Genomic DNA, 25,956 nt, shown 5'->3' with positions numbered 1-25,956 from the left:
CCAACATCAATCGACCAACCCATCTCGTTGTCCACATAAAACATATAAAAAATTAGGATCCCATATTTCTGCGTCAAGAGAAGAGGAAAGTGCCGGAGAAGCAGCGGTGGAATGATAGAAGCAAGCGTGTGTTATTCAAGGATAATTAAATCTTCATTTTCTGTAATCAGAAATCATAAATCACGCTCAGCTGGAAATAAAAGATATCGGGATAATAGTGGCCTGTAGTAAACCGGTATTTCAATCACTAGGGAACTTTTTAAAAGGGAAACATTTTCATAATTAGTGCATGAATGAGCCGGGTATCTGTCTATTCTATCATTAAATCTCCTCACTCTCAAGCTATAATCAATCCCTTAAGAACGTCTTGTAGCTAGGGCTATCCGTGACCTCCTTGTACGGATATCCGATATCCTGCAAGAAGCTCGCCAACTTGCCACTCTCCTCCTGCTTGCACTGGATACCTGCTAATATCTTGGCAACATCACCCCCATAATTTCTGTAATGGAAGAGGCTGATGTTCATGCCCGGTTGCAGCGTGTGTAAGAACTTGTACAGCGCGCCTCCCCGCTCGGGGAACTCAAACATGTAGAGGTGTTCGTCATCGGCATTGCTGCGGCCACCGACTAGGTATCGAATGTGTGATTTTACCAGCTCATCTTGCGAGAGGTCGTGAGCGGTCATGCCTTCAGCACCGAGGCGTGCGATCAAATCGGGGAGATCACGCGATCGCGTCGCGGCTTTGAGTTCGACGCCGACGAGGATGGTGGCTTGGTTGGGGCCGGAGTAGCGGTAGCTAAACTCTGTGACGGCCATGGGGTGGATGACGTTGACGAGTTTTGCGAATGCGCCTGGCTGTTCAGGAATAGTGACGGATAGAAGGGCTTCCTTGTTCTCGCCAATGGCTGCTCGCTCTGCAACGAAGCGAAGGCGGTCAAAATTCATGTTGGCCCCACTCGCAACGGCGACGAGCTCACGCTCACGGTCTGGTGACGGGTTGCGGCTGACCCACTTCTTCAGGCCAGCGAGGGCGAGGGCGCCAGCGGGCTCGACGATGGAGCGAGTGTCTTCGAACATGTCTTTGATGGCGGCGCAGGTTTCGTCTGTTGTAACTTGGACTACTTCGTCGACTACCTCCTGGCATATCCTGAACGTCTCTTCGCCCACAGTCTTGACCGCTGCACCGTCTGCGAACAGGCCGACGTCTTTCAGGAAGACGCGCTTGCCTGCCTTGAGCGACTCAACCATGGCGTTTGCGTCGTACTGCTCCACGCCAATAATCTTGACGTGCGGCGCTATCCGCTTGATGTAGATGCCCACGCCTGCTATGAGCCCCCCGCCGCCCACGCAGCAGAATACGGCCTTGAGATTCTGCAGATTTGTTTGCCGCAGTAGCTCCATGCCCACTGTCCCCTGACCAGCAATAACATAGGGATCGTCGAAGGGCGGTATCGACACCAGACCATGCAGCTTCTCTAGTCGCGCAGCTTCGACCTTGGCACCGTCAAAGTCGGCACCGTGTAGGATGACGGAGCCGCCCAGACGCGAGACGTTCTTGTGCTTGATGTCTGGGGTACCCAAGGGCATGACGATGGTGGCGGGGATCTTGAGCGTTCGCGCAGAGTAGGCGACGCCCTGGGCGTGATTTCCAGCACTACAGGCTACGACACCCCTCCACCTATCCTTGGGGTCCAGGTGAGCCATCTTGTTGTATGCGCCGCGCAATTTGAAGCTGAAGACGGGCTGCAGGTCCTCGCGCTTGAGTAACACCTTGCACTCCAGTCGGTTGCTCAGGTTCGTTGCGTGTGTGAGGGGGGTTTCTTGGACGACTTCGTAGACGCGCGAGGTGAGGATGAGGCGGAGATACTGTCGACTGTTTAACTGGTGCTCAAATAGCCCTGTAAAGGTTCAGGAGCACGCAGGACGAACATCAGGATAGCCATTGGGCAGCAGAAACGCTTCTGGTATGACACTGTTGGGCCTGGGTTTTGGTGACTCGGACGGCGGACTCGGGTTTGCCGTGTACTCTGTGAGGGCGAGGCCTGTCTGCTTGGGCGTGCGAGGCGTCATGATGCCATTGGTGCCGTTTTCTGGCGTTACAGGTCGCGAATAGTCCGTCATGTCTGTCATTGTGCCTTGTAATAGCAACTGATTGCAATGGTGGACAATTTTTTGGAGTCGAACCATCGGTGAGTCGGTGCGGGCCTGCATCGGAGACAGGGGGTGCTGCAGGGGTGTGCGGGAGCGGTGGGGCAGTCAATCCTCATGAAATGTCGCTTGAGACTAGTCATGTGACGTTTGTTGTTGTATGTTACACCCTCTTCTCGGGTTCGAGCGCAAGTTAGAAGTACAACCACCCGTTCCCATTGCACCAATACTCGCTCGTCATGTGCTCCAACCGCAACTATGCTAGATACCAGAGCTGACCGTGCTGAATTGCATGTGCTACATGCTTACCGGCAAAAGGTCCCTCGGGGGCCAGCATCGTGAGCTTGGATGAGTGAGTGACTGATGTCATATCGAGCTGCTGACACACGTCGAGGTAGACTCTATATCAAGGATTATACAGCCCACTTTACACCAATCTTTCATCTCTTCTTCACACCGCCCTGGCCCGCCTGTACAAGACACAATCGTTTTGCCTCGGCCTCGTTGGCCCAGGCATTTTTCTAACGATGAGAAACCCTACAATCGCTGTCGATTCGATCGAGCCGCCGGCTTGGACTGTTCAAGAAGCGTATAAGAAGCATCCGTTAGACCTAGGACCAAAGAGCATTCGAGTATTGGACATTCTCCCTCTTCCGATAGATGATTCCGATAACGCGCCCATTAAAGCCCATCTGCGCGTCGAAGATCTTGGCAGGAACCCCGATTTCACAGCCTTGTCGTACGTCTGGGGTACCCACGCACCTCAGCCACATGTTATGCGGTGCGATGATGTGCGCTTCAAAATTACGAGCAATTGTCATTCTGCGCTGTGGCACCTGCGTAAGAAACTCGGTGGCTTTACGATCTGGCTTGACGCTATATGTATCAATCAGGAGAATGCCTCAGAAAAGACACAGCAAATCCCACTCATGAGTGATATCTACATGAAGGCTACGCTCGTGTACGTGTGGCTGGGCGAGGGGTCAAGTGAAACAGACAGAGCCATGGCATACTTGTCGAATTCGCACTTTCAGAAACATTTCAACGTCAAGTTGGATGGATCGAAGGTTGACCGCCCGTATGCCGCAGCGTGGTCTCTTTACGCTTCAGCGTTCAATCCTGCGTACCATCCACTCCCCTTCATGCCCGGTATGCTCCCAATTGGCCATAGCAACATGCAGTTACTTACATCTGAAGGCTCTTCTAGGTTCCATTGGTTGCGCTCCAAGCCTTGGATACAACGTAAGAATTATGTAACCTGGCTCGATCTCGACCTTGTGCTAAAACGAGAATGGACGCAGCGCGTATGGACTTACCAGGAGATCCTGCTTGCTTCACATCCGGTGTTAGTGTGCGGCAACGCTCACCTAACTTGGGCTGCACTCGAAAGAAGCGCTCTGTTCCTGTGTAACATCCGCTACGACTCTTGCCGGCGGCTTGTTGCTCTGTGGGAAAAGCTCGCATTCGACAGGGAAAGACTGGGCTCATTGTCATCAATGGCCTCAAGCAGCACATCGTTCACATTGCAAGACTACCAGGCGTTCATCAGGCAGAGTCTCACGATCCGTCAACATCTCAGGAGGGGTATTCCGTGCATTTTTATCGTCACTGGTGCTATTGTGCTGCTATTGGGCCTCGAATTACTCGTATATGGTAAATACGGACATACAGCGCCCATGGTGCTCGCGCTCCTGGGGTTCACAAGCGTATTTTTCAACTTGATCTATCTGAGTTTCAACTGGTATTTTGAGCAATGGGAACCGAGTAGTGTCCATAACTCCACGACAGATGACCTTGTCGGCGGGATCTATCGTCGCGAATCAAAAGAGCCCATAGATATGGCTTATGGCATGTGGGGCATTCTTCAGAAAAGAGGCGCCAACGATCTCCCACTGCCGACGTACGACCAGGAAATTACCAAGATATACTGGGTCCTCACTATAAACCTTATCCGCGTCACCAGTTCCCTCGAGTTTCTGCCATTTGCTGCTGCACGAGGACAGCCAGGAGCTCCTTCGTGGGTGCCCGATTGGTCCGCATACAAAAAACAAGACTGGATACGTGAGTATGACTTTCCAGGAACCAACACTCGGGGACAGAGCATGAGAACGACGGAAGAGGTAGCAAGGATCTGCAATCGCGAAAAGACAGGAAGATTGTTGTCAATCGGGGAAGCAGACACTGTTTTGACAGTGCGTGCTCGAGAAATTGGTAGCATATGCGGCTGTGCCTCCTTTCGTAAAACGAGCGTCACATTTCGAGAATCCGAAAAGGATCTTCACCTCGCCAACTTACGCGCGATGTTTCTGTGTGCATCTTGGACGCCCGATATCAGGTCCTACATGCGCATTCTAGGTTTAGTCGTAGTTGATGGAGATCAATGGCCGAAGCATGTGAAGAAATGGGACAAATACTACAAGAAGTCCAGAAGAGAGGAACTAGAGAGGTTTTTGCGTTTGCACTCAGAGACGCACGACGCGCCCGCTCGTTTCACGGAATTCTTACATACCCACACCACTATTTGCAACATGGTCGCTCAGGCAGACCGTCAGATTTGTTCGGTAAGTATAACTGATCATGACAAACTGCTTCGCACCGCCTGCTCACTCACGACTCGGGTGGGCGACCGGGTGTTGCGGATATGGGGACTCACGAAGCCGCTTGTGGTTCGCAAACTGACTGCCTCGAGCAACGCAGTGGAGATTGTTAGTCCTTTTGTCTTGGTGCAGGATGGAAGAAGGGTGAACTTAAAAAGTGCCTGTACAGCTGTCCCAAAAAGTAGCTTCGTCAGGTATCACATCCATTGAGCCTGGTTCGCTCTCACATATTGGCAGTCTGGGAATTTCTTTTAACTAGAGAGGTAAAGTAGCCGTCACGTCTGGTCTTATCTGTTCAAACAAGACTAATGCATGTTATGCAGACAATTTCGTTGGCGAACCTTTACGAGCCTCCATACCTTGACAGAAAATGAGTCACGTATTGCGAAGAAATTTCTTCTAATTCTTCAATAAAGCTTATATTACGTAGGGGTAGGGCCCTGTACTATGGTAGTTAATCCTCATGAGCACACAGCTAGTCTATCTAGTATTCGTCAGGACCAATACCACATAGACATATATGCATAGCGTTAGGATCATCTATAGACCACATTAAAACCCTACCCTAAAGTCCACTTTCTAGTACACGTTCTTTTTCTGCGTATTGGTCGAATTGGTGAATCACTCACCCTTCCACCACTACGCCGCACGACATGACATACTTCCTGTGGTGGCACTTCACATGCGCAAACAAAGACCATATAGGGACGCAATTCTTTGACAAACAGCTCTGTTAACAGCGAGGATCAAAAAACGTTACTAGTCATTAAAGGACGACCTCATAGGAAACTTAAACACCACTTCACCACTTCACCATTCGAGCTTTTTCTCCGCCGCTCCCTTCTTCCGGCTCCAATCATAAATGCCTCCACGCTCTTTGAAAGCGCCCTCATCCCAGTACACACTCTCAAGGGCTTTATTGACACCTACTTGGAGTATGGGTTCGGATGGTTTACGACCGTCGCGATCTAGAAAACGCATATATTCATCAAGTATGAGGTAAGACTTCGCCATAAGCCGGTTAGATTCTGGAACCAAAGAAGCCTGGCGACTGTGACGTTTACAGAAATTCTGATACTCGGTATCTGTTATCAAGAACTTCCGGCCGTCGCGGAGCGTTCCACTTGAGTCGTTTTCACCAGCGACAATCAGGACCTGAAAGCACTTCCAACGAAACGGCTGCAAGCTATCAAGGTGCTTGTTCATATCTTCCTGGTAGTTGAGCCGGCAGACTACTGTGTTGATCTTGAACTTGATACCATACTGCCTGCACCAGGATCCGATCTTGTACAATTGTCGAACTTGATCGCCAGCTCCCCGACCTATCTCGATATTTGTACCTTCGTCGAAGGAATCGCAGGACACTGCTAAAATGTCGATGTTTGATCCGTGCTTTTCGAGGAAGCGCTGCTGGACGAGACTGCCATTGGTGACAATTGAGACCGATTCAAGGCGTAGGTTTTCCTTGCAGAAGTCGATCATCTCGCCGAGGAACTTGCTGTAAAGGAATGGTTCGCCACCTGCGAAATTGATTTTCCGCATGCCAGCTCTTTTGAGTAATATTAGGCCCTCTTTGGCCTTATCGATTTGCTCCATGTGTGAGGTGGTGGCAGTGTGGAAGCAAAAGCCGCAAGTCTTGTTGCAGCGACGCGTGAAGTGATAATTTACGGCTACCGGGCGTTTGCGCCGGCGGAAATAATAGTGGTGACCTAGAGCTGCGATGGCAAGTGCCAACGAGGTTACACCACCCCCGATTTATGCGTGATGCGTTGTCAAATGGCAAAGGACTTTTATGTTACTTTCGATTCTAAAGCGAACCACCTTTTGTCTGGAGGCCATTATGGATGTCACTACAGGCCTAATCATTTTTATACTTGGTAAGGCCCTCACCTGTGCTTGATAGATACTGAATTCGCCAAGGCGCTCCAGGATCTGGAAAGGGAACACTCTGTAAAAGGCTTTCGGAAGATTACGGGTTCGTCCACCTATCAGTTGGTGACGTATTGAGAGAACTCGTGGCTTCTCCAGACGCCGACGAGGGCATTGTCAACAACATACGAAGTGGAGAACTCGTACCCGTAGAGACGCTCGCACCATTACTGAAGAGCCAAACCGAAAAGGCGTGTCGAGATGGACGAAAGAAGATTCTGGTGGATGGCTTCCCGCGGCGCTTGAATCAAGCTGCGCCTGTTGAGGCAGTGGTAAGTTCTCCTCTGCTACTTGTCACAACGTACTCATATACTTCAGCTTGGAAGCCCGATACTTGTCATGCTCTTCGATTGTCCAGAAGAATTGGCTCTGGAGCGCTTTCTCGCAAGAAAGTTAGCCGGCAGAGAGAAAGACGACGAGCAGATGTTCAAGAAGAGATATCAAGAGTTTAACGTGTCAAATCCAAGTATAGTTGATCATTACCGGGAAAAGGGTCTACTCCTTGAGGTTGGTTCAGTGGCATATGCTACTTGTTCGTGTTCTAACGCTGGCAGATCGATACGAGCGGGGAGACTGACATATCATATGAGAAGCTTATCGGTATGTTAAGGAACACAGACAAATGGAAGTGGTTGGTCGCGGCGACATAAAATATTCAGCTAGACTCTTATGAAATCAAAATCAAAATTTTCCATCTCTCTCTCATCCTGTAGTGGTACGTGAGAATAATCAACGTGCCATTTGTAGTTAGCGCGGTATCTTAGTCAGCCTTGCATCTGCACTTTACGAACCTTGGAAGGAGCTATTATAGCGCCCCACTCTCAAAGATCCGAACTTCAGACGCGTGAGTCGCTCAGAATACACATTGTATTCCTTGTAATTATGACTAATTATCCTCAGGTCGCTCTATGATTCCCCGATCCTTCTCGGCTACATCTTGTGTCCTCGAAGTGGAGCGAAAATTCCGGTGCCTTGCGGTGCGGGAATTGACCACAAACATCGGATCCCCTCCCTTTCAAAGCATCCAATCGCTCGGCCAGCAGACAATATCTGATGTGTACTACGACCGAGCGAACCTCCTCTCTTCAGCGGGTGTCTGGGTGAGGCGACGAAATGCAAAATGGGAGGCAAAGATTCGCATAGGCGGCGATTTTATCAATTCGAGATTTGAGGAGCTTTCTGATCCGCACGCCATCGCTCGATGCATAAAGGATATCGCCGGCACTGCACGCACGGAACAACAACAGTTTGGACTCGAGCGTGTAGCAGCTTTCACCACCACACGGGAAGCTTGGATAGCTGACAATGAATTTCGGATTGTTCTTGATTCCATGGATTTCGGGCATACTGTTGGTGAAGTGGAATTGCAGCAACATAAGACCCTGGTTGCTACGTCAAGTACGTCTGTCGAACAAGAGAAGCAGAAGATAATGCAACATATGGATAGTAGGATTGCAAGATTCATGGAACAATACGCGTGGGCGTTTTGTCCAGGGATACCAAAGGGCAAGCTGACGGCATATTTTGAGCGCACCGCTCTCGCGCGTGGGTAATCACCTTCGATTTGCTATATGCCTTTCAAAATGGATATTCCAGCAATGAGAATATTAGGCACTAATGTTTCCACCTCACTACTATTAGTGCCTGGGTCTAGAACGTTCAGGGTACTATACTTTAGCCTGATACCTCTACTAGTACAGACTGTAGCCTAGTCTAACTTTAGGTGGATAGTAGCCCGCATCCTGCACTAGCAACTAGAAAAGCCAAGGCAGTCCGCAATCTCCAGCTGCACTTTTCGTTCTTCTTCATTCACTCTTCGTCAGCTATACCACCATGTCCCTCTTCGTCGGCTCAATTCCCACGGCAGCAATTACCACTGACTCAGGGCGGAGCGACATACTACCAACCTACGAAGACATCAGGAAAGCCCATCAGCCCATTGGCCCGACTCGCGATGCCCAGCGCCTTCAATGGACTCTCGAAGGCCCTCTGAGCAGCGCGATTCGTGTCATGGAAGACACCTATTACACTTCCCAGACCCCTTCGGCGCCCTATTTCGACAAGGCGACTGCAACCTGGTCTCCAGTATCTCAATCCGCGCTCACCGAACCCAAGATCTCGTCCGTCAATGTGTGTGTTGAACAGCTCCAGGAATGGGAAACTCAGTGGCTCGAGTTCCACTTTGATCATACGGAGGCCGGCGATCACAACGAAGGTAATGATGAAGTTCGCTATGGAATGCTTCCCGACTTCGACCCAGAAACGGATGAAGATGAAGAAAGTCATGAACACCTTCTAAGGTGCTGTGGCGGAGAGCGGCCTCGGGGCAAGGCCGTCTCTCTGTTGGTCAAGGCCACTGGAGAGTTTCTGACGATTCACGACTACGTCTCGGCAGTTCATCCCTGGCTAATGAGTCTGCGCGAGGACCTGTTACAAGCTGCGGGTGACCTATTGGATAACATCCCGTTGCCGTCGGATGCCAAACTGATGGTTAATTTTCTTGGGAATCATGTATGGGTGATAGAAGAGTGGGAGTGGCGAAAAATGAACGGTAAAGAGGGACACTTAAGGCTTGCTAAAGTTCTTGATTACAAGAGTAAATCTAACGAAAACTTTTATTGTTAGCCATTAGAGAAGGTATGATAGTACTTGTTGTGGCCTTTTACGGCCTACCTTTATAAGGGCTTGATCTACTCGGAAAACTTAGACAGTCAAGTTCTGCATTGTAATTGCATATTTCAAATTACTGGAAATAGTCCAAGAAAACCTATGATAAACCTGACACAGTCCCCATGCCTCAGTGCAACCTCTCCAGCTTTGCCTCTCACCCCCGGTCTCTATCTCCTTCTAAGAGCTTGGGGCTCTCACGACCTTGATGATAATATCCTCAGGTTTCGCCTTCGAGGCAATATACTCAGGCGTGTTGTAAGCCGGATCGTTGGCATTCACCGTAACACCTTGCATTCCCCCTCCGGATCCACAAGCGCCTAGCAAAGATGCAGCCTTCTGATCCGGCGTTGCGTCAACACCACCGTCGATGGTACGGGCTAGGTCGTAGTACGTCACTGAGGAGTTGGTGCGCGGCCTGATGTGCTTGGCCAGTACAAGCACCGTTCCTGCGTCGGCGACGGGGAGCCCCCACTCAGCACAGTCGAACTCGGGTGGCATCGTCCACAGCGGGTTGTTGTTCTCGTCTGCCAGATGTCGCAGGTAATCCGCAGCGTACTGAATGTCATCCTTGTCGATGTTCTGCGCTGTGCCTCCATCGACGCCAAAGCAGACGCGACTGGCAGTTTCGCCACAAGAGCGCTTGATGATAGAGGCTCCGAGCGAGGCCGTCAGAGCCAGGGCTGGGAGGGTGCCAAGAAAAAGAACGGTAAAGGTATGCATCTTAATATAATGACCTGACCGAGTATTGGGTTCTTCGGTTCTTCGGTTCCAAACAGGCTTGATAGATATAGACAAGTAGTCAACTCAGGATGAGGAAGTGCGTGTGTTGACCCTGATCTTCTGTCGCTGTGACTTGCACGCCTACTTATACAAAGGAAATTCCAACAACCTGTTTGTCAGTAGAGACACTCAGGTCCATCTGCTCACCTCGGTAGAGAATCTCATAGCTGAGTAGCCGAAATTACCAAACTATCAGTGCCTACACAAGCATGCTCGCAACATAGCGCCTTACCTGCACGCCGGAGCCGCTAGTCAATTTTCTCGTTGGGACGCCTTACGAAAATTAATTAATATTCAACTAGGGCTGCGGTAGTACCTGGTAAGCGAGAAGGGCTAACGCTAACCCCATCCCCGTGTATCTCGCGTTCATCACATCAATTCTTCTGGCCCACTGGTTATACTGCAAAAGGCAGGAGCAAATAACCTGGTAAGAACGAGGCGCCTGGGTTCAGGCTTACCGGGGGAACTATCACCGTTTTCCTGTTGGTGTATTCTGAGATACGAGGCAGGAAAACAAGCATTGCTTCGAACCTTCACTACCTATCTGTTCGACTATCGGGTCTGGCCATGAATGTTGGACGCCTAGAGGTGAACACGGCGGAAGAATCAGAAGCAGGCAAGAACCGATAATGTGTACCCATTTGGACAATGTAACGTTACATTTACTTCATGTGCATTTTGGAGATCTTTCGTTCATGTGCTGTGTCAATCTCTCACTCGTCTCACAGCTCTGAACTGAGAGTCCATTAGTGCACCCTTCAATCCTCAATTGACTTTTCCCAGACGGACTTCAGTATTCCAAACATGAAGCTCTTTTGGATGCAGTCCTCGGCCGCCCTCCTCTCCACCTTTGTTCTCCTCTTGACCGTCGTCGCAGATGACTGCCAACCCGCAACATGGGTCAAGGCTGGGAACTTTGCTCGGGCCAATAACCTCGCAGCTACCTCCACTACTCCTACTCCTGTTCCAAGTGCAACCAGCAGTTCCACTGTCCCCAAGGCCGGCGAGATCAACTGTCGATCCTGGGGAAAGACCTACGACACAGTCAACTACTACACGTGTACGGAAATTAGCAACAAGTACCAAATCACCACAGACTTTTTCTTTTCCCTGAACCCGACACTGAAACCGGATTGTTCAAATATCAAGCCGCAGTCTAGGTACTGCGTTGATGGTTGTGAGTACTCTTGACAGAGGGAGGGAGCATTCTGAGAAGTTCAGTAACTGAAAGATGATAGTCGTTGAGCCCCTCCGAGCTACAGATGGTCTTTGTGGCCCCAAGCACAATAACGCGACCTGTCTCGGGACCGATCTACAGTGCTGCAATGCCGAGACATTCAAATGCGGTCAATCGACGTAAGTGTTCCCTGAAACGAGGTCCTCAACACACATATACGGTACTTGATACTAACAGCCATCCAGACAGGACTGCGCCGACGGTACATGCTTCGAAGGCGCCTGCCTAGGAGACAAAGTATACAGTACAGACGGGACATGTGGCTCTCAGCACGGCTCTCGACGCTGCGCTGGGAAATGGGGCGACTGCTGTAACTTTGACGGTAAGTGCGGCACTGGTGATGCCTTTTGTGGCACAAAATCGTGCCAGTCGGGCAACTGCACGGTTGCGGCGACCCCGAGCCAGCCGGCCTCTCTACCGTGGCAGACGGGTACCACACCTGATGGCTCCTGTGGGGGTACGAACAAGTACACTTGCAATGTGCTGTATGGGAATTGTTGCAACAAGAATGGCCAGTGTGGGTCACTACCCGTGGACTGTGGTGCAGGATGGTGAGTTCTTCCCAGTTTAAATCCTTTGAAATTGCCCTCGATATCCTCTGCCAGTTTGATACTGACTGGAGGGTGAAATACAGCCAATCTGCATTTGGAACATGCGGCTAGTCCTCACCAATCTTGACATCTTCTTCGAAGACAATACAACTATGGAGGTCATCTAATGAGGTGAATTAGAACTTGAGAGTAGTGGTAGATACCTAGACAGCTTGTTATTTTCAATATACAATACATACATTTCTGCCATACTCCTGTCAAGCAGATAATCAAAGAGTCTATGACACGCGACAGAACCTGCACTTGTTGGCAGTAACTGACTACCTGAATCTTTCCTCGTACAAACACGCTCCTAACTCATTGGATCTTGCGGGCTTCCACCCGGTCACGTTCATCCGTTCATTCCAATGCCTCCCGACCATGCAGCCGAGTCTGACGTGCAAACTCAAGTGACATCGGCCGCTAGTGCGAAGGATCGATGGGTTTAGACTGAAGAACAGGCTGGTGTCAGATGAGATGCATTTTTTACCTTGCATATGCATAGGGCGTGTATATTGAAGTGCCGGTGGCATTATCAGACCGCTGGTTCTTTTCACGTCTAATCAAAAGGACCGTTTAGTATGAGGACTGTATATCATGGTAAGCTTGTTGTCGTCCCGCGTGGAAACGATTGTGCGCACATACCATCTAATAATAGCAGCGCAGTGACTAGCTTACCTCGCACCATACTACTCGATTAGACTAAAGGTTCATATCGGTTAAATCCAGGTACAAACAATAACACCATCTCATTATCCGCCGCATGATCTAAATTGTAGCTACCCATCCCAATCAAGTTCAGCTCTCCATAAAAATCCTGAAGGATTGCCCCTGCGTATCCCGATATCTTTTCCAGCCTTACGTAGGTGGGATATCTCCAAGAGCCGAGACACCAGACGCGGCCAAAGTAATGCTTGTCCAGTACGACCTTCCCTATACAGCGTGTGCGCCGTGAAATCGTCTCCCTGCTAAGCATTGCCTAGATCCCGCGGCGTTGGTGGCCCGAAGTCTATATCCCGGTTACCATGCTGCTAATCTATGGATCGCGAAGAAGATATGCATGCGCGATCCTTTTTGTTTTCGGAGACCCTGTAAAAGACCAAGTAAGTGCTTGAATAGTAGAATTTTTTAATATACAGTGGGTGGCCGTACATAAGCATTGCCCAGGCCCAGATGCCGCACCGCAATCCGTAGCGCCGGTAAGGCGTTCACCGTTCGCTAAGCAGCTGCAGATATGCCTCGCTTGATTACCTAAATGTAGTAATTAGTTACCGCATCAGTTGGCGTCGTCTGGCGTCGAATGAAGGGATGGGGAACGCTCCGGTCAGACTTGATTCAAGACCTGGGTGTTCAGAACAGGAGATCAACCGAGGTAAGCGGTACTATTATTTTCGTACACTGTCTTATCTCTTAGCCGGAGGAAAATGTCGCGAGAGCCAGTATAAAGTTATCAGTTCTTGTCGACCACCATGATATTCTATGTCTTGGTGAACAGCAGATGATGTTCCCCTTTGTCCCTTTACCTCAACCATCTCTCTTTTCTTAAGAGAAGCATGGCTTTACTCCGCTTTTTAGCGTATCTTGTGGCCTTGCAGGCCTTTCTCGTGGGACAATTGGTCTTGGCTCAGTATGCTCAAGACTACTTAGTCCAGAATGTACCCAACCCCAATGGCGGTGGCACCACCACTGCGTACTTTTAGTAGGCGACCTTCAATTTGGATCCAACTCCGTATGGCCAGATTTCTAACAGCAAGTCTTGCAGCCAACCCAACCCAGCTACGGTGCCCCAGCAAGTTATTGACCTCGCCCCGCAATCTGTGTACCTCATATACAACTGCTATTACATGAAAGACATCTGTAAAAATGCCTACAACTTCTTTGAAATTAACGGAAGGGGTCGTGGAATCCTTCATCCCACGAGCGGGCTTCCCAACTACGTGTTTGGCTACGACACACATACCGGAAAAGACCCTGCTTGGCGCTCGTACAACCGCCGAGAGCACACTTGCCCGACCCACCATGTTCCATACTGGAAGAATTTCCACACGTGCCCCGAACCGAACCAACGGACTGTGATGCGGAACGATGGTCCCTGGTGGACTACTCAGCTCGAGCCTGGAACCGATACCAACCAGCTCCGAAACCAGATTGTCAACGGCCAGATAATAGAATCCAAAATACGGTACTCGTGCGACGAATTCCCGGCGGCACCATGGGTCGAAGGCGGCGACAACCAGTTTGGTGACATTGATCAAAAAGCACAGACTCGTTGTGCCGCTATACGCTGTGGAGGAGGAGTCAAGGCCGAGCAAGATTGGCAGGCACAGGCGCACAATGCCCTGCAAAACCAGCTAAAAAGGATGGTGAGAAGGCGGAGGCTACTGGTTCCCGGGGCCTTTCCATACTACCAACCCAAGAACAGCGTCATATTGTTTGGTTTCGCGATGACCTCGGCACCAGATGGCATCGCCGCCAGAGTGTTTACTTACGACGACCCGGACAAGACCGTAGTCACGGATGAACGCCGGATTTCTCAGGCAAGACGAAGTATGGAGGAAGGAGAAGAGGCAGTAAACTCGACTTCTCATAGCCATTGGCTCAGTCCCGAACGCCTCATGGAGCTGGTCAAGTCAAGCCAGGGAAGCGAGGTTGTAGTTCCCGCCAATGACTCCGCATCGTTCGAGTCCATGGCCGATATGACGGGCACGGTCGTACCCATGTCTTTCATGGGCAAGAGCCGATGGAACGACGATGATGACGATGATCTGGACGACGATTTCGAAGACGTACATACAGCCAGAGCTCCGCCGCGAATGAACAACGAGGTCCGCCATGAACCAATGCAGCAGCGGCCCACTTGGACAGAACGGCAGACGGTTCCGAGAAACCTGTCTGATTCCTCCATTACACCTCTCCTCAAGAACGTGTCCATGTCAGACGTGGAGAAGGCGCGAAGCATAGTCGAGAAGGCCATTGCCGAGTCATCGAGACTCAACCAAGCCCGGCTGTTGAACCCAATGCGCAACAACTACAAGCTGAAGCCTGGCACCATCATCAGTCAGACGGCTGTTGAGGCGCGTCTCGATGCCAGAGATGATGGTCCAGTAGTCTCACCGCTCTTAGAGATGACCGATGACCTGGCCGAGGCTGCAGCCTTGGTGGCCGAGGCAGACGCAACCGACAAGGCAGGAAACGTGACGCTGAGCCGGCGAGCGACGGGTACATTCTGGATGGAGAGTCTTGCCAGGAAGGGCACTGTGCCGTGGGGCGACAATGCAACTTACGCGGTATTTCGCAACGTGCGCGACTACGGTGCGGTTGGCAATGGTGTGACGGATGACAGCAAAGCATTCAAGGCCGCGATGAACGATGGAAAACGGTGTGGTGTGAAATGCAACGGGTCGACGCTCAAGAACGCGATTATATACATACCGCCAGGCACGTATCTCATCTCGACAACCATCGCCCTGCCATTTGGCACCCAGGTCATTGGCGACGCCAACGCCAGGCCGACGCTCCTGGCCTCGAAGAGTTTCATCGGTATGGGCGTCCTGTCGACGGACGAGTACACGGGTGGGGGGACAGGCACTGACGGCCAGGACCAGCAGTACTTTGTCAACACGGCCAACTTCTACCGGCAGCTTCGCAACGTCATCATCGACGTGACGCAGACGCGCGCCTCGCAGAAGGTGTCCTGTCTGCACTACCAGGTCGCCCAGGCCACCAGCTTGCAGAATGTGCTGCTCATCGCAGGCCCAACGCAACAGGGCATGTACGCTGAGAATGGCAGCGGGGGGCAGATTTCCGATGTGACGTTCCAGGGCGGCGCGGTCGGGCTCTTGGGCGGTAGCCAGCAGTTCACGGCGCAGCGGCTGAAGTTTGACGGATGCACTGTGGGCGTGCAGCTCATCTGGGACTGGGGGTGGGTGTGGAAGTCCATCACCATGACCAACGTCGGCACTGGCTTCAAGCTGGTGCCCCTAAGCAGCAGCGGCACGGGCCAGGCCGCGACGGCAGCGGGGAACATCGGCTCGGCCTCCTTCCTCGACTCTTCCTTCACCAACGTCAAGACAGTCGTCGTCATCACGCCGCCCTCGTCGACCGTGGCCTCTGGCTCTACGGGGCTGATCCTCGAGAACATCAAGCTCTCGGGCGTGGCAGTTGCGGTTGCCGACACCACAGGCAAGACGTTGCTAGATGGCTCCTCAGCTCGTATAGATGAATGGGCCATGGGCCCTGTCTACGCGGGCTCAGCTACCAACCGCACCTACACGACAGGTGCCAAGATTGGGAGCTTCCGCAGGCACCAGGCGCTGCTCGATAGCAATGGCGCCTACTTTGAGCGCCCCAAGCCCCAGTACGAGAACCGCGGCGTTGGGGACTTTGTCCATGTCAAGGACCTCGGGGCCAGAGGCGACGGCGTCACTGACGACACGGCCGCATTCCAGTCTGCCTTGTATGCGAGTGTGGGCAAGGTTTTATTCGTCGACGCGGGCTCGTACATCTTGACGTCGACGGTGACTGTGCCCAGCGGATCCAAGATCGTGGGCGAGACGTGGTCACAGCTGGCCGCCTCTGGCTCGTATTTCCAAGATGCAAAGAACCCCAAAGTCATGCTCAAGGTAGGAAACGCGGGCCAGGTCGGCGACGTCGAGATGCAGGACCTCATCTTCACCACGGTTGGCCCAACCGCTGGTGCCATACTGGTCGAGTGGAACATGCAAGCGTCGAGTCCCGGAGCAGCCGGTCTTTGGGACTGCCACGCACGTGTTGGAGGCGCTACAGGTACCAAGTTGACGCCTGCTGAGTGTCCTCCCGTGACAAGTGGTGTCGATGCTGGGTGCAGTGCTGCCAGTTTGATGATGCACCTGACCAAGTCGGGGTCGGGATACTTTGAAAACATGTGGCTCTGGGGTGCTGACCACATGATTGAGTAAGTCTTGCCTCGAGTCCTTCCATGGTACAACGTTCTGACTGAGTGCCAGCGATCCCGACCTTAACGACGCCAACAACACCATGGTGCAAACCTCCGTCTACGTGGCACGTGGCTTCTTAATCGAGAGTACACGGCCAACATGGTACGTGATTATCCCTATCTAGTGGCGAATTTGCAGTCTATCTTCTTAGATACCAATCATATAACATAGGCTCTATGGCACCGCGTCCGAGCATGCCGTCTTCTACCAATTCAACTTCAATAAAGCAACAAACATCTTCGCAGGTTTGCTCCAGACGGAATCGCCCTACTACCAGCCTACACCACCGCCACCAGCTCCTTTCAAGGCAGTCGTTGGTGTCTTCCCGGGCGACCCTGATTACAAATGTGCCGCCGGCGACGAGTTCAGCGGATGTGACGAGTCGTGGGCCGTCATGATTCGGGAGTCTCAGAACATCTTCATCGCTAGCGCGGGTCTCTATTCCTGGTTCTCGACCTATGCACAGACGTGTATCGACCAGCAGTTGTGCCAAAAAGCCCTTCTCCTGCTCGAAAAGAACTTTTCCAACGTTCGCATCCAGCACCTCGTCACCATCGGCGCAAAGTACATGGCCGTCATGGATGGCAAGGGCATACTGGCCAAAGATAATCTTAATGTGAACACACATCCCTTCTGGTCCCAGATCTCCGTGTTGGATGTCAGCAGCAACGGTTCGCTGTATGGCGAGTACACCTGGATCGACCCCAAGATCTGGGACATGGACGAGCCAAAGTTCACCTGCTCGCCTCCCTGCAATGTCAAGATCCCCCCGTGGACCAAGGCAACCAGCACCCTGAACTATCCTCTGCTTACAGTAAGCCAAGATACTTGGACAAGCACCATCACAAAGGCGCCCTTGACCATCTCGCAGTGGGTCTTCGAGGTTGTGACGCTGACTGGGCAAGCAGCCAAACAGAAACGTCAAGGCCTCGAGCCCTTCTGGCCTGTACTGGCGACAACAAAGCACTGGCCTGCTGTCGTGTATGTTGGCCCGGATGGAGCATCAACGACCACAGCACCCACCGCACCCTTTCCCACACCCCCGCCCTCTATTGGCCCCAATGCAGCCCCACCACCTACGGGCAGCTGGCCGAAGCGCCAGCTCCAGCCCATATTCGGCCAGCTCGACGGGCCCCTATATACGCAGTGCGGCTTCTTCGACTTCGACTGCATCAACGAGCCCTGGCTGTACGGCGACAATGGGACCTTCACGGACCCAGGCGGCGAGGGCGACGACTTCGACGAGAACTGGGAAGAACTCCAGACCGTGTGTCCCAAGCCAAGCAGCTCCTCATCCAGCTCATCCACATCCACAACCACCGCGACAGCGACGCAGTCACAACCGCCGGAAGAGTCGCCGCGCGAGGGCGACCCAAGGCAGAACAAGGCCGAGTGCTACAACGGCGGGCAGAAGACCGAGCACGTACGCATCGACAACACCATCAGGGACTTCTGCAACGCGTTGGGCAGGCCAGGAACCATCCTAAGAGAGAACTTCTTCCTCTCCAACACATACACCCTGCCCAACGGGGGTGGTGGGCTTGGCGTCCAGATTGTCACGTCGCTCGCCATCGACGAGGGCTGCCAATGGACCTGGAACTTTGACGAGTGCCACCGCTACATGGAGGTGCCTGCCAACAGCTGTAATTGTGAAGGCGTCGACGGGAAGCAGGGCGGCATTGTCAGCAATGATTGTTACCAGTGGCGAGTAGATCCTAATACTGATTGGGGTTAAACATCGCTAGTAGACACGCCCTGTGTCGCGAGCGGTGTTTCTAGTATGTAGGAAGGAGGGAAACTGTATATTACGTATAGATTTTACTTTTATATAACAAATATAAGACTACTTCGTTGAGAAAATTTACATGGCAATTGTTAAAGGGTTCTATTATTAACCTCTAGACTTTTATTCATTATGGCTGAAAAGCTAATGTGAGACCAGGGTAGCACGTCTATGCTGTCTTGTAGAGCGGACATGGCAAATAGGCGTGGTTACACTACAACCCATTTTGTCCTCTCGATTGCATATTTTCGTTGAGATCAAAGCCTGTATGATTATGGTGCCCTTCTCTTCTATTCATGCTGTGTGTTAACGAGCTGAAAATTATGTGTCACTGGCTATGTAGGACAAACCCTGGGTATAGCTCCAGCCCGGCGCCAGCCTTGCAAAATGGCTACATGGAAACTATGCCCTGACGACTATTTAGGTTGCATCTATCTGCGGCATACGTACCCGAGGATTATGGGGAACCAAGAGGAATAATACTTGTAGTATAGAATAGACAGCTCCCATACAATCTCCCGTGTATCCTTAGCGCCTTCGACATGAGAACACACTGCTTTTTTACAGCCGCAAGGCTCGATAAGCCCAAGTCGCAACGCACTGATACGGCAAACGGAAATATTGATAATGCAAGCCTCAAAGGTGATCATTGGTCTTTATCTAAGTGAACTATCGTGCTACTGGTCTATAACAGCAAGCTCACATGATGCATGCATGTCTATTAGAGGGGTATTTGGGGTAACACAGCTTTCAGCCTTGTTCAACTCGTAGATTTAAGAACTGTGGGGTGCCCTAAGCTTTCCGCTCCGTTTCTCGGCCTCGCCCCGTTTAATGCACTCTTTGTATATCCCAAGCTCTTGATCTCTCTCCTTGATTGCAAACATGCCTATTGTAGGCTCTCCTCGCACTGGGAATACTTCAACTTTAGGTTGTTCAACGTACCTCATGTCACTTTCGGACGTTGGTGCTACTACTACTCGTATTTTTACAGACACGTTCCCCGAAATACCTTCGAGACCCTCGAGCTTGAATGCACCGCCACTTACAACTATATATACTCCTCCCCCCCAATGTCTTGATAGGTGGATGCTAGAACCTCCACGAACGATTGGATGTGGGAATACGGAGATTCCACCATTTACTGTTTTCAGTGTTGATCCTTCAAAGTCCATTGTCTCTGATCCTTCGTACAAAGACTGTCAGCTGTATAAGACTCCAACTTACAGCCCTGGCATATGTCCTCATGGACAAACTATTGCGGGCGTGACTGCATTCCAATCGAATGTCTCCACCGGCATTCACACATTCTGGCAAGCAAGCTGCTGCAGAAGGTTTGTTAATCGCCTTTGCACCTCTTTAGTCATAATCCTTGTACTAATAGCTTGTTGTCAGCGGTATGACATTTGATCCTGGATATCCACGTGGTTGTCTGAGTCATTTTTCGACGGCTTTTCGCGCGTATGCTCCTATCACCACAACTCCCGCATACAGTGGCGCGACCGTCACCCCGGTGTACGAATACACGTCTTGGTCACCCCCTAGCGGCGGGTCTCAAGTACCGTCTATCATATCGAGTATCACAACACTCACGGCTGGTCTAGCAATTGCAGATCCTGTCGTAGTCGCCTGGCAGATAGACGACTTCAGGTTATTTCCGAGCGACTATGCAACATCCCTAGCGAAACGAATAAACATAACTCTGCCCACGAGTACGTCAACGACTAACCTTTCTGAACCCACCAGTACGCCTCAATCCAACAGCCTTAGTACCGGGGCAAAAGCAGGTATAGGCGTAGGTGCTGTTCTTGGAGCAGCAATCATCGGAGTCGTTATGACAATACTTTATCTGCGAAAACGACGAAAAGCTGCTGCAACGGTCCAAGATCCAAGTGTACCCGAGATGGAAGACCAGGATCGGAATTTCAGGGAGCACAAATGGTTTTTTGGAGGGAGATGGAGGAGCGAAGTGGAGACTGAAGCTGCGCAGAACGCGCTTGACTCAAAGGCTGTGCATGTTGTGCCAGGACCACCGGCTGAACTCGAAGCATCGGAGCCGCCAGTTCATATCGATACTGGAGACGTTGGAGAAAGCCGGACTGAGGGTACAGGACACTATGTGTAGTAGAGAGCAGCCTTTAAGTTTAGGCTAGCAACGTCCGTGACTTCGTGTATACAAAATGTTGTAGGATGGAGGGCGTGACGTATTTAATCTATTTTATTGGTTTCTTTAGTAGTTATCGCTGCTATCTCGAAGTCGCTGAATTGTCTAGTCAACCAGCAGGTAAGCAGAGCACAGGGCGCCCTGTCAAGGTCCTGAGGATCATTGGGCGATGCAAAGTATTTGAGTCAGAAAGTAAATAACCCCCAGCTCTTGTTCTGGTGCTCATGTAATGCAATGCAGCAGCTCTTTCCCTTCGACAAGTCTTTCCAAGTTCTCTGCTGTCTCCTCATACCAAGTTGTTAATGTTCCCTCTTCCACATACCCCATATGCGGTGTCAGTAGTACCCGACTCTTACCCTTAGCACCCCAATCCTCAGAGCGCCAGGGGCTGTCCGCTGGCAGAGGCTCAATATCAAATACGTCGAGTGCGGCACCGCGGATGCGCCCATTCCGGAGTACATTTAGTAGCGCTGCTTCGTCGACGAGTGGTCCTCGAGACGTATTGATCAAGAGGGCAGAAGGTTTCATCCACTGCAGCTCTTGCGCGCCTACAATGCCTCGCGAGCGCTCGCTGAGCACATAATGCACCGTTACGACGTCAGAAGTTCGAAATAGGTCCTCTTTGCTGACGACCTTGAACGTCTTCTCATCCTCACCAATGACGCCTCCGCCCGTCACTGCCAGGCCAGCCTCCTCAGCCAATTTATCCGCCTTCTGCTGCGTCAAGTTTGTACTCCAGCACACGACTTTCATACCAAAAGCGAGCACACCTATCCTTGCTACATGTGCACCTAGTCTTCCAAGACCTACCAAGCCTAGTGTTTTCCCCTGCAAGCCAATAGCCAGCTCGGTTTGCCAGCCAGGGGCCACTCCTTTGCCCTTGACGACTGCGTCATCAGAAGCTACGTTCCGTGCCAGCGCCAGGATGAGCGCCCATATGTGCTGTGTCGTCGGAGGACCCCCGCCTTTCGTGACCGGTAATGAACGCGGAGACGGGCCACTGCCTCTTCCATCCGTCCTTCCCTTTCCCGGCGCCGCGCAGACTTTGATGCCTAGCCGACGTATTGTATCCACGTCCCAACTCTCGAACTTTCCGCCGGTCGCAAATATGACTTTGAGGTTGGGCAGCTGATGGAGTAGCTCGCTGGGGAATGGTGTACGCTCGCGCATCGTGGACAGGGCGGAGAAAGGCTTGAGCCGATCGACTAGGGCCTTGCGGTCGGCATCTGTAGTCTTGGGGTGTGTATATGCTGGTAGCGTGTCACGGAAGACGGTAACTTCAACCCTGGAGGGGTCAATATGGGAGAAGTGCTGCGCTGCGAAGTTATGGTAATCATCCAAGACAGCGAGCTTGATAGACGAAGAAGTCATGATGGTTCCCAAGGGATGATGCACACGCCTGGTGACGGAAGCGAAGACATGAGAGCTACGAGCGGCCGGGGATATGGAGTAGTCTACAACGTAGCCTAGTTGCCGCGTTTATTGCCCGGCACTTATGAATCAGGGCCAATTGAGGGGCTTGATGTCGTGCTTTCGGAACCACGAGAAGCCATTGGTTAGCCGAGCTGTCACTTTGAGCGGGTATGAGGTAGGGAGGAACCCTCCAAGTCGCATGCCATGATATGCAACCCACAAAGCCCGTGCTGAAGTCGCGTAGGATGACTAATCATGACCTCCCCCTTCGTTGTTGTTCATACCTCAACCCTCCCCTCGCCTGCCGTCCATACCTCAACCTTTCCCTCGCTTGCTGTTCATCTACGACTGTACATGTGCATGTCACCTCAAACAGGCTCATTTAAAATCTCATGTCCGAAGATGGGGCGTTTGTTTCATGACCACTGTGGTGGTTACCAACTCATCGCGCATGCGCAAGGCTGTTGTCTACTAGTGTCACTAATAGCTCCCTTCCTAGGGTCATGGCATTCCAATCGGTTTCTAGAACAGCAGTTATCCAGGGCAAGACTCGTGAGGTTGTTAGGATCGCCATCCGGTAAGTAAGGGAGTGACAATATGCCTTACATTCCACGCGATACGTCAACAGCATTACGGGCGCCATGGAGAGGGTTGGTTGTCTTTTCAATTCTATCGCGAGCTCCACGTCACATATTCTTGCTCCAACCTGCCGATGTCTCTATACTCTTTCAGTATGCTCCGCGCCATTGTAACTCTACTACAATTACGGTATGCGCTCGCAAAAGTCCCACACGGTCTACCACACGAGGTCGTCAATGTCACGCAAAATGTCGCAGTGCTTCTCCCAGCACTGGTACCGGTGACGGTCAATTACACCATCACAGAACCTATCCACGATACTACCACATATACCGTGACGGAGCCATATCCATCATCGACTACAACTCGCACAATACTTACCATCATATTCCCTTCTCCCGATGCCTCTCCCGTTGAGGTCACCACGCAAAGTCAAGTCGTTCAGTCTTATATTCCTGAGATGACCTGGTGTGTCGGGCCTCCTATAGCACTGCTTCCCATAACGCAGCCGCCTTACGCCAATGGAACGACAGCTTATTCTACGATTATCGACGGAACTGGAAGCTGTTCCACCGCTTATGCGCCTATCCAAACGACCGTTTGTGCCACTACGCTTACTGGGTTGGCATCAAAAGTCACTATTACGGACTGTAGTCAAGAGGTCACGTTTTCGACAGAGTGTGGCTTCACACTGGAGACCCCGACGCCTGTCACAACAAATTATTCGCTCATCACACCTGCACCGACCGTCAAGCGCATGTACACATACTGGCTCGCTCCTTGGCAATCGTTGACGGCAGGCGAGACGCCCTCAGATGTCGACGTCAAAATCTGTACTGTCCTGGACAACGGTGATCTCGAATGCGAGCGCTATCAGGAGGTGTGGGAGGTTGTAATAGTCACAAACACTATCACTACTACACGGACGGTCCAGTTATCGACAACTGTAACCGGGCCTGGGACCATTCATGTTGAAACATTGCAGGCTACGATTACAGACACGGTTGAGAGTATTGACCTTTCGACAATCCTTCTGTTGGAGACTGAATTTGAAACCGAGAGCACCAAGTCCGACAGGAAGCCATTAACAACCGTTCTGAGCACTCAGGAGGTATTCACGACAGTGTATATTACCAAGCACGTGCACCGTATATCTACTAGGTGCGTGAAACCCGGCTTCTGTTGAGATCAAACTGATGTTAGCAGTACTCCTGAGCCTACGACAACAATATGGGTAACTTCAACAACTACACAGCATGTCAGCACTGCCACTATAACAAGACCTCGTTCGCGACCAAGCTTAGTTAAATTGGTGGCAGATGACTTCCGCTTGTGATTATAGCATATTGGTCTTTCAATTTTCACGGCTCGCCCGTTATCATCAGTTACGGTAGAATCAATGGATTCAAGAGGACAATGAATGGGGCCACTCATCACGATTTTTTTTTAGCAAAAGCATCACATATTCCTATTCAATATTTGGCACGTATCAAAACCATTTGACGGTCGCTCTTACCTTCCCTATCACGCTCCCCTCCCCTACTCTCAACTACCTTACTGCAGACTGTTAACAACATGAAATCACTATGCGGCATCTTACTTCTCTTTCTAACTACTCACGTTGTTGCTCGCTCAGATCTCGCAGGCGCCACCAAGAGCAAGGACTATGTAGAACATATCTTCACAGATCTATTTTACCATACTACAGAGCAAAAAAGCATATCGGAGCCCGATGAGTTAATTTCGCGCAAGGAAACAACACAACTACATCTCGAGACCAGATATGTAGACTCTCATAATGCGGTACCAGATATCAGGTCCATTACCCGCGATGATCTGATGCCAAGTCCGTATCCCGGCAATTCCAGGGGGCAAGAACCTACTATCTCTCAACGCCCAATCTCTGGGGTTCCCGTCATCTTTGACAAAGGAGAGCACAAAATATCAAAACGCGATACCGACCCGCTCGCAACAACAACACTCCCTTGGGATTCCCCTCTGCCTAACCCTCTCAACAAGCGCAGCACGAACCTGTACAACCTGAAGGTAGACCTTCGTCGTTCTGAAGGCTACCTTTCTATGTACATGCCTAACATCACTGCCCTAGCTTTCTGCAAAGGTGTGCCAGAAGAGATGTCCAAGAATCCAGATGACCTCAAGCTAGATGGGTCAGGCATCTACTTTGAACTTAGCCTTGGTATTGGAAACGGCACAGCGAATGTGCCGGTTCGCGAGGACTATGCTGTTAACTTTTGTCGGAGGGTTAACTATGGCGAAAAAGTAGGGCAAACGACAAAAAAGACGAGTGCGGGTAGCACGACCGTGAAATCTACCAAAGCGAAAGGCGCGACATCCAAGGAGGCTGGAGCTGAATCTGAGACTGCGAAGCCATCTAGACAATCGTCTAATAACATGAAAACTACTATACCGGCTGACGAAGTGTCCGGAACTGCGAAGACATCCAAGCCTCTCACCACAAGTGCTGCGACTGCTATACCTGCAGGAACACGATTAGGTCTACCCAAGAGCACCCCTGCTCCCAAAAAGACACTCACCAGCAGCATACCAATAGAGATACGCCCGGGATTCCCCGAGACTACCTCAAGCCCTCTCCCAGTCGATGTCGAAGAGGCTAGCATGACTCAAGCATCTTCCTTCATCGCACAGAAGCAGGGTGAAGACGTTCCCTACCTAACTGTAGCAAGCATGAATTCGTGGTACGACTACATCAACAGCTTTCTGCGCACCGCGAAATCGACGCAAAAGGAAGATACTCCGAGAACCACGGAATCGGCGACTGCTGATCCGTCAACTAACGCGGCGACCAGGAGGGCCAGACGGCTGGAACTGTGGGGACGCGAGAAGTCCGGTTTTGGAGTAACAAGATCGATACCTGCTCCTACTTCAAGTGTTAGGGAAAAGGGAGTCGAGATCAAGGAGCATGGAGAGGAAGAGTTCGAGGGAGAAGACGAAATCGATACGAGTCCACCGCTCGACGAGCCTGATGAGCCGTCTCCCACCAGCGCTGCAGATGAAGTGCCCCCAGAAGAATCTCATCTGTTTGAGAACGAGTTACCACAAATGATAGACGAG

General features: G+C 51.3%; 13 protein-coding genes across 13 annotated transcripts; 9 read left to right on the top strand and 4 right to left on the bottom strand.

Moving 5' to 3' along the window:
• Nucleotides 1-285: 285 nt before the first annotated feature.
• Nucleotides 286-2,143, bottom strand: K460DRAFT_370295 (threonine dehydratase-like protein). The gene is made up of 2 exons (XM_040934131.1): nucleotides 1,930-2,143; nucleotides 286-1,866 (listed from the first exon to the last, which is right to left on the bottom strand). The coding sequence occupies exons 1-2, from the start codon at nucleotides 2,119-2,121 to the stop codon at nucleotides 349-351; spliced, it is 1,710 nt and encodes a 569-aa protein (XP_040784890.1). The 5' UTR covers nucleotides 2,122-2,143; the 3' UTR covers nucleotides 286-348.
• Nucleotides 2,144-2,325: 182 nt separating this feature from the next.
• K460DRAFT_420244 (uncharacterized protein) lies at nucleotides 2,326-5,304 on the top strand. The gene is made up of 3 exons (XM_040938069.1): nucleotides 2,326-3,297; nucleotides 3,346-4,709; nucleotides 5,069-5,304. The coding sequence occupies exons 1-3, from the start codon at nucleotides 2,676-2,678 to the stop codon at nucleotides 5,117-5,119; spliced, it is 2,037 nt and encodes a 678-aa protein (XP_040784889.1). The 5' UTR covers nucleotides 2,326-2,675; the 3' UTR covers nucleotides 5,120-5,304.
• Nucleotides 5,305-5,555: 251 nt separating this feature from the next.
• Nucleotides 5,556-6,584, bottom strand: K460DRAFT_388996 (radical SAM enzyme; the record flags this gene model as incomplete). The annotated part of the gene is made up of 2 exons (XM_040935722.1): nucleotides 5,556-6,460; nucleotides 6,545-6,584. The coding sequence occupies 2 exons, from the start codon at nucleotides 6,582-6,584 to the stop codon at nucleotides 5,556-5,558; spliced, it is 945 nt and encodes a 314-aa protein (XP_040784888.1).
• Nucleotides 6,585-6,670: 86 nt separating this feature from the next.
• K460DRAFT_293983 (P-loop containing nucleoside triphosphate hydrolase protein) lies at nucleotides 6,671-7,283 on the top strand (the record flags this gene model as incomplete). Its single annotated transcript, XM_040929464.1, has 2 exons — nucleotides 6,671-6,946; nucleotides 6,993-7,283. Coding segments are annotated over 2 exons (567 nt in total), but the record flags the coding sequence as incomplete, so codon positions are not given.
• Nucleotides 7,284-7,496: 213 nt separating this feature from the next.
• On the top strand, nucleotides 7,497-8,367 carry K460DRAFT_182317 (uncharacterized protein). The gene is made up of 2 exons (XM_040927065.1): nucleotides 7,497-7,518; nucleotides 7,575-8,367. Exon 2 carries the CDS (start codon nucleotides 7,583-7,585, stop codon nucleotides 8,225-8,227), a length of 645 nt encoding a protein of 214 aa, XP_040784886.1. The 5' UTR covers nucleotides 7,497-7,518; nucleotides 7,575-7,582; the 3' UTR covers nucleotides 8,228-8,367.
• A 140-nt stretch (nucleotides 8,368-8,507) lies between these two features.
• Nucleotides 8,508-9,299, top strand: K460DRAFT_409737 (uncharacterized protein; the record flags this gene model as incomplete). Its single annotated transcript, XM_040937285.1, has 1 exon — nucleotides 8,508-9,299. The coding sequence occupies one exon, from the start codon at nucleotides 8,508-8,510 to the stop codon at nucleotides 9,297-9,299; it is 792 nt and encodes a 263-aa protein (XP_040784885.1).
• Nucleotides 9,300-9,521: 222 nt separating this feature from the next.
• On the bottom strand, nucleotides 9,522-10,083 carry K460DRAFT_346030 (uncharacterized protein; the record flags this gene model as incomplete). The annotated part of the gene is made up of 1 exon (XM_040931291.1): nucleotides 9,522-10,083. The coding sequence occupies exon 1, from the start codon at nucleotides 10,062-10,064 to the stop codon at nucleotides 9,522-9,524; it is 543 nt and encodes a 180-aa protein (XP_040784884.1). The 5' UTR covers nucleotides 10,065-10,083.
• Nucleotides 10,084-10,928: 845 nt separating this feature from the next.
• On the top strand, nucleotides 10,929-12,023 carry K460DRAFT_380187 (carbohydrate-binding module family 18 protein; the record flags this gene model as incomplete). The annotated part of the gene is made up of 4 exons (XM_040935240.1): nucleotides 10,929-11,301; nucleotides 11,363-11,480; nucleotides 11,547-11,912; nucleotides 11,996-12,023. 4 exons carry the CDS (start codon nucleotides 10,929-10,931, stop codon nucleotides 12,021-12,023), a joined length of 885 nt encoding a protein of 294 aa, XP_040784883.1.
• A 1,481-nt stretch (nucleotides 12,024-13,504) lies between these two features.
• K460DRAFT_358943 (glycoside hydrolase family 55 protein) lies at nucleotides 13,505-18,662 on the top strand (the record flags this gene model as incomplete). The annotated part of the gene is made up of 4 exons (XM_040932152.1): nucleotides 13,505-13,650; nucleotides 13,702-16,884; nucleotides 16,937-17,029; nucleotides 17,099-18,662. 4 exons carry the CDS (start codon nucleotides 13,505-13,507, stop codon nucleotides 18,660-18,662), a joined length of 4,986 nt encoding a protein of 1,661 aa, XP_040784882.1.
• An 838-nt stretch (nucleotides 18,663-19,500) lies between these two features.
• Nucleotides 19,501-20,266, top strand: K460DRAFT_370292 (uncharacterized protein). The gene has a single exon (XM_040934130.1). It carries the CDS (start codon nucleotides 19,593-19,595, stop codon nucleotides 20,115-20,117), a length of 525 nt encoding a protein of 174 aa, XP_040784881.1. The 5' UTR covers nucleotides 19,501-19,592; the 3' UTR covers nucleotides 20,118-20,266.
• On the top strand, nucleotides 19,995-20,962 carry K460DRAFT_182256 (uncharacterized protein). Its single transcript, XM_040927064.1, has one exon. The coding sequence runs from the start codon at nucleotides 20,107-20,109 to the stop codon at nucleotides 20,830-20,832; it is 726 nt and encodes a 241-aa protein (XP_040784880.1). The 5' UTR covers nucleotides 19,995-20,106; the 3' UTR covers nucleotides 20,833-20,962.
• Nucleotides 20,963-21,093: 131 nt separating this feature from the next.
• K460DRAFT_358941 (D-isomer-specific 2-hydroxyacid dehydrogenase-like protein) lies at nucleotides 21,094-22,242 on the bottom strand (the record flags this gene model as incomplete). The annotated part of the gene is made up of 1 exon (XM_040932151.1): nucleotides 21,094-22,242. The coding sequence occupies one exon, from the start codon at nucleotides 22,240-22,242 to the stop codon at nucleotides 21,094-21,096; it is 1,149 nt and encodes a 382-aa protein (XP_040784879.1).
• Nucleotides 22,243-22,593: 351 nt separating this feature from the next.
• On the top strand, nucleotides 22,594-24,233 carry K460DRAFT_370290 (uncharacterized protein). Its single transcript, XM_040934129.1, has one exon. It carries the CDS (start codon nucleotides 23,018-23,020, stop codon nucleotides 24,047-24,049), a length of 1,032 nt encoding a protein of 343 aa, XP_040784878.1. The 5' UTR covers nucleotides 22,594-23,017; the 3' UTR covers nucleotides 24,050-24,233.
• Nucleotides 24,234-25,956: the final 1,723 nt, after the last annotated feature.

This window comes from Cucurbitaria berberidis (genome assembly GCF_010015615.1).
Source record: "Cucurbitaria berberidis CBS 394.84 unplaced genomic scaffold K460scaffold_5, whole genome shotgun sequence".
Classification (NCBI taxonomy): domain Eukaryota; kingdom Fungi; phylum Ascomycota; class Dothideomycetes; order Pleosporales; family Cucurbitariaceae; genus Cucurbitaria; species Cucurbitaria berberidis.
Note: the sequence above shows the minus strand (reverse complement) of the source record. Positions and strands in the feature narration are given on the sequence as shown.

What these genes read in the sequence shown, in the direction of transcription:
- K460DRAFT_370295 (XM_040934131.1), bottom strand. Translation starts at nt 2,121, where the DNA reads ATGACGGACTATTCGCGACCTGTAACGCCAGAAAACGGCACCAATGGC. An exon ending in TGCCCAATGGCTATCCTGAT is followed by an intron (nt 1,867 to 1,929) that starts GTTCGTCCTGCG and finishes AACAGTCGACAG; the next exon opens with TATCTCCGCCTCATCCTCAC.
- K460DRAFT_420244 (XM_040938069.1), top strand. Translation starts at nt 2,676, where the DNA reads ATGAGAAACCCTACAATCGCTGTCGATTCGATCGAGCCGCCGGCTTGG. An exon ending in TCCACTCCCCTTCATGCCCG is followed by an intron (nt 3,298 to 3,345) that starts GTATGCTCCCAA and finishes TTACATCTGAAG; the next exon opens with GCTCTTCTAGGTTCCATTGG. An exon ending in CAGACCGTCAGATTTGTTCG is followed by an intron (nt 4,710 to 5,068) that starts GTAAGTATAACT and finishes CATGTTATGCAG; the next exon opens with ACAATTTCGTTGGCGAACCT.
- K460DRAFT_182317 (XM_040927065.1), top strand. Translation starts at nt 7,583, where the DNA reads ATGATTCCCCGATCCTTCTCGGCTACATCTTGTGTCCTCGAAGTGGAG.
- K460DRAFT_370292 (XM_040934130.1), top strand. Translation starts at nt 19,593, where the DNA reads ATGCCTATTGTAGGCTCTCCTCGCACTGGGAATACTTCAACTTTAGGT.
- K460DRAFT_182256 (XM_040927064.1), top strand. Translation starts at nt 20,107, where the DNA reads ATGACATTTGATCCTGGATATCCACGTGGTTGTCTGAGTCATTTTTCG.
- K460DRAFT_370290 (XM_040934129.1), top strand. Translation starts at nt 23,018, where the DNA reads ATGCTCCGCGCCATTGTAACTCTACTACAATTACGGTATGCGCTCGCA.